The 10541-nt window shown below is 44.1% G+C and overlaps 1 protein-coding gene across 1 annotated transcript; it reads left to right on the top strand.

Annotated features, from left to right (window-relative positions):
- The first annotated feature begins 1026 nt into the window (after window positions 1-1026).
- Window positions 1027-10248, top strand: METTL3 (methyltransferase 3, N6-adenosine-methyltransferase complex catalytic subunit). Its single transcript, XM_062205474.1, has 11 exons — window positions 1027-1241; window positions 4892-5109; window positions 5197-5601; window positions 6803-6978; window positions 7563-7779; window positions 7999-8186; window positions 8690-8728; window positions 8866-8974; window positions 9075-9140; window positions 9291-9403; window positions 10027-10248. The coding sequence occupies exons 1-11, from the start codon at window positions 1142-1144 to the stop codon at window positions 10136-10138; spliced, it is 1743 nt and encodes a 580-aa protein (XP_062061458.1). The 5' UTR covers window positions 1027-1141; the 3' UTR covers window positions 10139-10248.
- The last annotated feature ends 293 nt before the right edge of the window (window positions 10249-10541 follow it).

A 10541-nucleotide genomic window follows, 5' to 3' on the forward strand; every position in this document is an offset into this window, starting at 1 on the left:
AGTACTGGAAGATCTCTCTTTCTCTGTCATTGTCTTCCAAATAACTAATAAAATTAAAAAAAAATTTTAAAACAAACTTGTAAATGTTACTATACAGAGAAGTGCACACCCAAAATGTGTGTGTGTGTGTTTTAAAGATTTATTTATTTATTTGAAAGTCAGAGTTACACAGAGAGAAGGAGAGACAGGTCTTCCATCTGCTGGTTCACTCCCCAGTTGGCTGCAACACCAGAGCTGCACAGATCCGAAGCCAGGAGCCAGGAGCTTCCTCTGGGTCTCCCATGCAGGTGCAGGGGCCCAAGGGCTTGGGCCATCTTCTGCTTTCCCAAGCCATAGCAGGGTTCTGGATTGGAAGTGGAGCTGCCAGTACTCGAACCAGCGCCCATATAGGACGCTGGCACTGCAGGCGGCGGCTTTACCCGCTAAGCCACAGCGTCGGCCCCCCTAATTTTCACAAGCTGATACACTCCTCCAACCAGTTCCACTAAGAAACAATACAACCAGAATCTCAGAAATTATCTGCAGTGACCCATTGTGAGGACCCCAATTTAATCAATTATACGTGATACCTGTAGATCTGGTTAATAAAACTGAGACTACGTATTCGAAGACCCCTTATTATACTCCTTTTCTATTAGCCTTCCTCCCTAAGGGAGCTTGCATGCATCCTGAACCCGCAATTTTATTTTTCAAATGAACGCACGGAAACATAAATCTACAGCACCTTTAGTGGAAAACGCCCGTCAGTATGAAACTGTCAAAATGAGCTAGTGATCTTTCGTTTTAAAACTTCGGTCAACGAGCGCTCTCTTAAACCGGGTTCAGGACGGCTCTTAAATATTCAACATGGCCGCGTGCGCGTCTGTAAGCAACATGGCCGCTCTGCCAGGCACCAACATGGCCGCTGCAACCTCATCAGGCCCGGAACGAATCCGCCATTCCAGCAACCCCTACGGTGGCTCTCGTTGTCGCTTCCGAGCTAGCGCGAGACCGGAAGTGACTTTTCATTCTCGCGCCTCTCCTGGGATCCTTTCCGGGTAGCCTTCCGGTGGCCGCGAGAGAACTGGACACTTGGAGCTAGGCCTGGGAGGTGCTAGTCCGCCGCGCCTGGTTCGAGACGCGCCCGCGCGGGGAGAGTAGGATGTCGGACACGTGGAGCTCTATCCAAGCCCACAAGAAGCAGCTGGACTCGCTGCGGGAGAGGCTGCAGCGGAGGCGAAAGCAGGACTCGGGGCATTTGGGTGAGGCGGGGGTCTGTAGGGGCCGAGGCTCAGCCTGGGAGGGCGGGCGGGGTCCTTGGAGAAACCGACACTCCCGAGTGTTTCCGGGCGTTTCCATCTCGCCAAGGCGTCTGCTCCTCAGTAGCGGAGACCTTCGCCCTCCTGTGGGCTAGCCCACGGCCCTTGCAGCTGCCTCACACGGCGCGCACGCCGGAGCCCCGTCCGCGACCCCAGGCCCTGTCGTCAGCCGGCGAGAACGTCGCCTCTGTGCGGCCTCTGAGCCCCGGGCCCGCGATCCCCCTGCTCCCTTGCTGCCGCGACGCGTTTTTATGCGTAGTTCCAGCGGCTGCTTTCTAGTGGTCCTGTCTTGGCGATTGCGATTGACCACAGAGATGATTCTAGTGGCCCGCTCCTGTCGCTCAATGAATGGGGAAACGCGTGGACTTAGCCACTCACATACTTAGCAAGACTTTGAAAACACTTGTTTAGTTTTTAAACTGTTCCTTCTTTCTCCACCACCACCCCAGTTACAGCTGTAAAACCTGAAGGAACTTTTTTTTTTTTTTTAAGATTGACAAGCCCTACCCTACCTGTCAGCACAAACCAATTATTGATTTGCCAATTATGTAAGGCAAATCAATTATAGAACTCTAAAAGGATAGTGAATATCACTCTTGTACTAACTTGTGCCAGTGTTTATCAGAGTCATCGGCTTCCTTTGTCAATCTTGTCTTGATCTAATTCGGTTCCTGTGCGCATATTCTGGTGCCTGGAACTAGAAGATACACTAGCAGGATTCTCACACCATAGTTAATAACTTACTGAGTATCTGCAGTGTTCGTGAGTCTAGTTAGACACAAATAAGGGAGACATTGTCCCTGCCCCTCAAGGACTGTAGGGTTTAGCTGGGAATCAAGGACAGATGCTTAACGTCAGAAATAGGGTATATGTAGGATAGCAAGTGATTGAGTCCGCAATTAATACAATGGAGATTAATAATAAGAACTGGTGTAGTCAGTGAAGTTATCATGGGGGAATTGGCAGTTAAATTTGGCCTTGATTACTATATAGAACTTAAGTAATTTTGGAGTTAAGAAGGTAGGATAGTGGAGGAAAAAATCTAAGTAATATGATCAGGGAATAATTGATGGTCAAGCATTGCACAGTTTGAATTACCCAAGAAGAATTTTTTTTATATAAAATTCAAATCTGGCTTTTTGTAGGTACAATTTTCTTTGGCTTTGTTTTGCTTCCTATCTGTTGCTTTCCCCTGTTTCTTTTTATGCATCTCAATTTTATATAGAAAACGTAATAATTCCACCTTCATCATAAACAAGTGACTCCTAGTTTACCATAGACTTCAGTTACTGGAAGTATCTTTTCAGTTATTTCAAAAACAGAATTGGAAGTCTGATTACAGGTGTATCATTTATATGTATGTTTTTGAAAAACCTTGTTTTTCTGAAAAAGCATGCGTTAAAAATAGCAGCGGGGCAGGCCTTTGGCTCAGTGGTTGACACTGCTTGGGTTGCCTGTGCCCCTTACCGGAGTGCCTGATTTGGAATCCCAGCTGGAGTCCCAGCTTCACTCCCATTCCAGCTTCCTACTTATACACACCTTGGGAAGCAGCAGGTGCTAGCTCAGGTAGATGTGTCCCTGTCATCCATGTGGGAGACCCAGATTGAGTTTCTGGCGCCTGGCTTCTGCCTGGCCCAGCCTGGACCACTGTAAATATTTACAGAATACCACAGGGGTATTCTGGTTCAAATGTATTACACTTGTGGGATTTCTGAATCGTAAGAGATTGTAATAGTCACAGTCTAGCTTGCTGTGAGAATTTTGTTTATGGTCTTCTAAGTATGATAAATAGTAATTGTCCCTTATATTTCTTACATATTTTTAGCTGAGGGAGTTACTCTAAAACTCCTCATCCAGACCTCCGTAGTGCTTCCATGATCTTTGCATACATCATCTCTTATTTTTTTAAATAAAAAAAAAATTTGAGAAGTAGAGACAGACAGCAAACAGCCACCTGCTGGGGTAATGGCTAGTGCAGGCCAGGCCTAAGACAGGAGCCCAGTCCAAGTCTCCGTATATGCAGTAGGGAGTAGTACCTGAGCCATCATCTGCTGCCTCCCAGGGCACAGGTTAGCAGGTAGCTAGAATTGGAGCAGAGCCAGGACTTGAACTCCGGCACTCGGACCTGGGTTGTGGATGTGCCAACCAGTGTCTTACTCCTCCACCAAATGCTTGCCCTACCACACCTCTTTGACTAAGCGAAACACACAACTTATCAGTTGAGCTGGTGAAAGAGTATCTCCTTAGGATTTAGCAGCTCAGGGCTGGCGCTGTGGTGGAGCGGGTAAAGCTGCCACCTGCAGTGCCGACATCCTGCATGGGCACTGGGAGTCCCAGTTGCTCCACTTCTGATCCTGCTCTCTGCTATGGCCTGGGAAAGCAGTAGAAGATGGCCCAAATTTTGGGCCCCTGCACCCGCGTGGGAGACTCAGAAGCAGCTCCTGGCTCCTGGCTTTGGATCAGCACAGCTCCGGCTGTTGTGGCCATTTAGGGAGTCAACCTCTCTCTCTCTCTCTCTGTAACTCTACCTTTCAAATTAAAAAAATCAGTTTAAAAAAGAAATATTTAGCAGATCATAAAGGAATCATAAGTAAATGAAGTAAAGAAAGCTTTGTCATTTACTTAACATTTCCAGCTAGTCTAGAATTGTGGAGTTTGTTTTCTCAATAGAGTACAGTGAGTATTTTCTGTATAAGTATTAAAATTTTATAGTAAAATGTTTGGTGTAGTTCAGCTCCATTTTCTTGGAAAACTGAGTCAGAGTTTACAAATTCAGCCAGTAAACTGGAAATTACTAAGGAACCACAATATTTGTAAATGTAAAACAAATGGCCAACTTGTATGTTACATTTTTATTTAACAATTCCTGACCAGGTACTAGGAGTTTAATTTATTATCTGTATAATAACTAAATAAACACAGATACTAAGCTTGCTCAAAGGTAACCTTTTATTCTGAGTTTCTTCAATCTTATTAAAGTTGTGAAGGCTCCCCAGCTTGTAAAGTGATAGAGTAGATGAGAGGCCTGTAGTAGGAAACATCCTCTGGTGACCAAAGCTTCAGCAAGCTGTTACAAGACTTTTGTGCTTAGGAGTATCAAAGGTCATGTATTTCTACCCCTGACACTGTCATTTTTTGTACTGTCTGTTGGCCAGTGGCCTTGATAATTCAAACTCCATGCCTGAAAAAGATTCTTATTACAGCTTAGGTTGTTGAAAAATACTTCTGGCTTTCATTAAAATGTAGGTTGGTAATGTCACTTCTGAGAGTGAGTGAAAGGAGGTGGTAGGGTCATTGACACCTGCTATGCGGATTTACTTCCTTTGAAACACAGTAAAGACAAGGAATTGGGAAACAGCTCTCATCCATGCAGAGAGGGTACGTTGTTCCCAGAAAACCATGTCCCCTCCTGGTACAGCAGTGAACGCTTGAGTACGACTAAAGAGACAGTCCAGTGTTCAAGTTGGTCATGGACTTTCCCTCATGACATGAAAGGGGTGTGTGTGCTGGGAATGCCAGAGAATTTGGCTTCTGAGGGATATGTAGACCAACAGTGATTGCTCTTTTTCACTTTCGTTTCTCTTTACTCTTAGATCTAAGGAATCCAGAGGCAGCACTGTCCCCAACCTTCCGTAGTGACAGCCCCGTGCCTGCTGCACCCACCTCTGGTGGCTCCAAGTCTAGCACAACTTCAGCAATTCCTGAATTAGCTACAGATCCTGAGTTAGAGAAGAAGCTGCTGCATCATCTCTCTGATCTGACCTTAACACTGCCCACTGATGCTGTATCCATCCGTCTTGCCATCTCCACGGTAATGACTGGGTAGACTAGGGGTCTACCACTAATTTTCAGTTCACGGTCAGTTTCTTACTGAGTTATCCTCCCCTCTTATCTCTAGCCAGATGCCCCTGCCACTCAAGATGGAGTGGAAAGCCTCCTGCAGAAGTTTGCAGCCCAGGAGTTGATTGAGGTAAAGCGAGGTCTCCTACAAGATGATGCGCATCCCACTCTTGTGACCTATGCTGACCATTCCAAGCTGTCTGCCATGATGGGAGCTGTGGCAGAAAAGAAAGGCCCTGGGGAGGGAGCAGGGACTATTGCAGGGCAGAAGCGGCGTGCAGAACAGGACTCAACAACAGCAGCTGCCTTTGCTAGCTCTTTAGCCTCTGGACTGGCCTCTTCGGCATCGGAACCAGCCAAGGAGCCAGCCAAGAAGTCAAGGAAACATGCTGCCTCAGATGTTGATCTGGAGATAGAGAGCCTTCTGAACCAGCAGTCCACTAAGGAACAACAGAGCAAGAAGGTAGGGCTCACATGGAAATACCCTCACAGTATGCTTTGAATTATACCTTTGATTGAGAAGGATTTACCCTTAATGCAAGATTTTTTAAAATTCAGGGTTTAGAGCAGGAGTTCCTAAGTGGAAATATTTTTGCACTGCTACTGTACCCCACCAAGGACTCTGGCAATGTTTAGCGGCTTTTTTTTTGTTTTGTTTTGTTAAGATTGATTTATTTATGTGAAAGGCAGAGTCACAGATCTTCCATCTGCTGGCTCACTCCCCAAATGGCTGCAACAGCTGGAGCAGGGCTGGTCTGATGCTAGGAGCCTGGAGCTTCCTCCAGGTCTCCCACATAGGTACAGTGGCCCAAACACTTGGGCCATCCTTCCCAGGCACAGTAGCAGACAGCTGGATTGGAAGTGGAGCAGCTGAGACTTGAACCTCCCGGTTCCCATGTGGGATGCTGGTATCTTAGGTGGTAGCTTAACCCGCTATACCACAATGCCATCTCCCAAGACTTTTGTTGTCCAAAGGGAGTGCTACTTGTATTTAGTGGTTAGAGTACAGGGATGCTGTTGATGTCCTAGTATACTGTATAATACAGCAATGCTCCCTGTCCTCGAGCTGTCTGGCCCAAAACTTAAGAGAATCTTTCCTTGAATTTGTTTGGAATAATCCTCAGATCAAGAGGATACAAATGCAGAAATACAGAAAGATGAATTGAGGGGAATACTGAAGACAAGTCATACGGATTGGTAGTCCTGGAAGTTGATGACTGAACAACATGAATTAGCCTTGTAATGGTTCTGAGTATAACTTTTGGACCCACATGAATTCTCAGCCTTTTGCCACTTTTAGTTCTGAGTGCAAACAGGTTAATAATGGGAGGAAACCAGAGTGCCCTCCTTACAGAATTATTAAGCTAAATAGTAGTGTTAGTAGTGTGCCTTCGTTCATTACACAGTAAGCATAAGTGGTTTTTGTGGGAAGGAATGCTTTCCTGGGGAGGGAAGATTAACTTACTGCTTAACAGTAAGTTAAGTCATTTAGTATTTTAATTCCATCCCAAAAGGAGATTTTGATCTGGAGATAGAGAAATCTTTTATCTTAGGGCTGTAGTTTTCCCATATTGTTAGTTCATATGTCAAACAATTTATAGAGGTGGATTAAGAGATAATTTGATCTACAAACCCTTTTAAGCCCAGGGCTGCTTCTGTCACAGGTCAGTCAGGAGATCCTAGAGCTGTTAAATACTACAACAGCCAAGGAACAGTCCATTGTTGAAAAGTTTCGCTCACGAGGTCGGGCCCAAGTGCAAGAATTCTGTGACTATGGAACCAAGGAAGAGTGCATGAAAGCCAGTGATGCCGATCGACCCTGTCGCAAGCTGCACTTCAGGTCTCTTGGGAAGGAATGAAGTGGGATGGGTTTTCAAGCGGTTGTTCCTTTGTCAGTGGGGCTCTTGTCTTTAACCCCATCATTCAACTCATGCTTTATCCAAGTCCTCCAGACTTTGAATGTGTACTTTTAGAGGTGGCTTTGTGTGTGAAGGCATACAGGCTGTACTCCCAAACAGGTGTGAGATTTTTCTAAGTGCCCCTTTGTAGCAACAAGGCATGTGTCTCTGAACCACAATGAAAGTTTACGGTTCCCTGGAAGGAGGAGGATCTTAGGACAGAGACAGAGGCTAATTAGGTCAGTGTTTTATCCTACTCTAACCAATCAAGTCCTTCCTGCCCAGAATTCCTTTCTGTGGTGAGAAAAGATAGCCAAGTCTTTGCTTAGGGAGGAATTAGGATAATTTAGTGTTAATTATGGACACCATGCCTCCCGTCTCATAAAACTGCTGGAGGAAGTTCTAATGAAAGAAAAAATTAAGGAAGGGTAACAAAAGGGCTTTTTGAAACCATTTGGAACTTGAACTGTGGGACTTTCCTCCATGGCACCATCTTGATTCTGATTCTCCTTTTTTATTTCCCCAGACGAATTATCAATAAACACACTGATGAATCTTTAGGTGACTGTTCTTTCCTGAACACGTGTTTCCACATGGATACCTGCAAATATGTTCACTATGAAATTGATGCTTGCATGGATTCTGAGGCTCCTGGCAGCAAAGACCATACACCAAGCCAGGAACTTGCTCTTACACAGAGTGTTGGAGGTGACTCTAGTGCAGATCGACTCTTCCCACCTCAGGTACCTGACTGTTCAGAAAACTCTTCTTACAGACTTATGTCTGAGTAAGGCAGCCGTGCATGTAGGAAAACAGGCATAATTCAGCATTCTTTCTTGCTGATTGGGAATGGAGTGGGATAGGCTTAATAAGGGAGTAGGAAAATGAAATGGAAAAGAGGGACTGGGGCCATGAATCTGAGAGTGAAGCAAGGGAAGATGACCAAATACCACCTCATGCAGTGGATCTGTTGTGATATCCGCTACCTGGACGTCAGTATCTTGGGCAAGTTTGCAGTTGTGATGGCTGACCCACCCTGGGATATTCACATGGAGCTGCCCTATGGGACCCTGACAGATGATGAGATGCGCAGGCTCAACATACCAGTACTGCAGGATGATGGCTTTCTCTTCCTCTGGGTCACAGGCAGGTAATGCGGTTCAAAGATACATAGGTATGGGCAGATATGCAAAAACCTTCCAAAAGTTCATGGAAAAATGGAATTAAAAGATGCTCACTTTGGTGTAAAAAAAAATATGAAGGCCATGCATGGTTCTTTCATAGTATACATTTGCATGAACTCTCTCAAGACCCTTTGTAATAAAGTAAGCACTGGGTGGGAGATAAAAGCCTGGGTTGTCCTAGCTCCTATTAAAGTACAACTCAGCCTTTTTCCTCCCCCACTGAGTCCAAATACCTGTTTATAGCATGAATGATACTTTGAATTATATTTAACTCTTCATTTGCTCATTATGAAACAAGTAAGGCCATTGAAGATACTATGTTTATCTTTTTATTCTTAGATATACTCTGTTGCCCTGATAGTGTCTTGCATGTCAGTGTTCACTGAAAAGATGTTTCTAACACAACATACCTCTTGAAGGGAGAAAAAATTAGCATACAAGTGATTGTTCACCCTTTACTTCTTTCTAGGGCCATGGAATTGGGCAGAGAATGTTTGAATCTCTGGGGGTGAGTAGCAGTTGGTGTTGATTTGAGTGAAATGCTTAATGTTTATATACCTAATTTATACCAGGATGCTTCAGTGGTATTGCCCCAACACTGAAGACCTGGGTAAAGCTCTAGTTCTCTTTTTTCATGCTTCACAGTTATGAACGTGTAGATGAAATTATCTGGGTGAAGACAAATCAACTGCAACGCATCATTCGGACAGGCCGGACAGGTCACTGGTTGAACCATGGAAAAGAACACTGCTTGGTGAGCAGCAGTGGGGCCCGAGTCAGTGGGTGGAGCATAAAATCGAATTGTTTGATTAGACTGTGGTTTCATAAGTTAATCTGTTCTCTGTGGTGAGCAGGTTGGTGTTAAAGGAAATCCCCAAGGCTTCAACCAGGGTCTAGACTGTGATGTGATCGTAGCTGAGGTATGTGCTTCCTCAGGTATCCAAAAACTTCCACATTTCATTGTGTGTTAGATGTAATCTCATCTGTTCTTGTTTGGATCATAAAGATATAGGAAAGGCTAGATGTGCAATCTTGCATAAAAAGTAGTTAGAATTTTTATTTCTTCCCAGGTTCGTTCCACTAGTCACAAACCAGATGAAATCTATGGCATGATCGAGAGACTGTCCCCTGGCACTCGCAAGATTGAGTTATTTGGACGACCACATAATGTGCAACCCAACTGGTAACATGACTGGAGAATAGGCTAGCCCCAAAAGCTGTTTATAGTCAAGGGATGAATTCTGTAGAGCTTTATCTCATATTCCATTAGTCTATAAGTGGGCTTCAAAGTAATCATAAGCCAGTTAAGCTTGTATTTCAACTGTTTTATGGAGTTCTGCAACATTCAGTGGAAACCCAGTAGGTTCTAGTTCCATAGCACTGCTTTGTAGGGTCTCTGCTTCTTAAAATCTAAAGATCTTTCCTCATTCTATGAGATGTATTGAATGTGCCCCCTGGTGGTTACTAAGTATCCATTTACTTTGTCAAAAATGTTAGTAACTTTTATCCCTTTAAAACACCTGTAAGTAGCATTTCACTTACCTAAGAATACTTGCTGACAGCAGCAACTTACTGAAATAAGCATGGCAAGGCATCAGGTATTAACCCTTAGGTAATACCCAGCCTGTTTTTTAATACCGAAACCCGTGCCAGTTCTTAACCAGTCATGCTACCATACACTATTCTAATGTTGATGCTTTTTAATGAGAATAGGCATGAATATTTGAGATGATAGGCAGTCAGTCTTAACAGTATTAAGCCCTTTATTCCAGGATTTCTGATTTGCTCCCTTTTCCCTTGTTTTAGGATCACCCTTGGAAACCAATTGGATGGGATCCACCTGCTAGACCCAGATGTGGTTGCACGGTTCAAACAAAGGTATCCAGATGGTATCATCTCTAAACCTAAGAATTTATAGAAGCACTTCATTACAGAGCTTATCGTCCATAGCCATGGCTCTGCAAGCTTTTCAGAATAGCATTTGTACAGTAGCTTTTTTTCTTATTTAAATAAAAGTTTGTATTTTGAGATTTTTGAGATCAAATTTTGGTTCCACCACTTAACAGTGTGTGATGTTGTACAGTTCATCTGATTCCTTGTATGTGAAATGGGACTATTAACTACCTCATTGAGCTGTTGTGAAGGTTGAAACTAAGTAAACCCATGGAAGGCATTAAAATGTCAATCATTATAAAGAGAACCATATAGGATCAAAGTGGTTAGCAATCAGTACTATGTGAACATCATTAAGAAGGGGGTTTTCTAGGATAGCATTTCTCAAGAATTCGAGTTTCACCTAAGATTATAATCACAATTTGCCT

Source organism: Lepus europaeus, chromosome 11, assembly GCF_033115175.1.
Source record: "Lepus europaeus isolate LE1 chromosome 11, mLepTim1.pri, whole genome shotgun sequence".
NCBI lineage: Eukaryota > Metazoa > Chordata > Mammalia > Lagomorpha > Leporidae > Lepus > Lepus europaeus.

Bases quoted from the DNA above. Each gene is read 5' to 3' on its own strand.
- METTL3 (XM_062205474.1), top strand. From the start codon at position 1,142: ATGTCGGACACGTGGAGCTCTATCCAAGCCCACAAGAAGCAGCTGGAC. The intron at 8,187-8,689 runs GTAATGCGGTTC...ACTTCTTTCTAG, and splicing joins TTCCTCTGGGTCACAGGCAG to GGCCATGGAATTGGGCAGAG. The intron at 8,729-8,865 runs GTGAGTAGCAGT...CATGCTTCACAG, and splicing joins GAATGTTTGAATCTCTGGGG to TTATGAACGTGTAGATGAAA.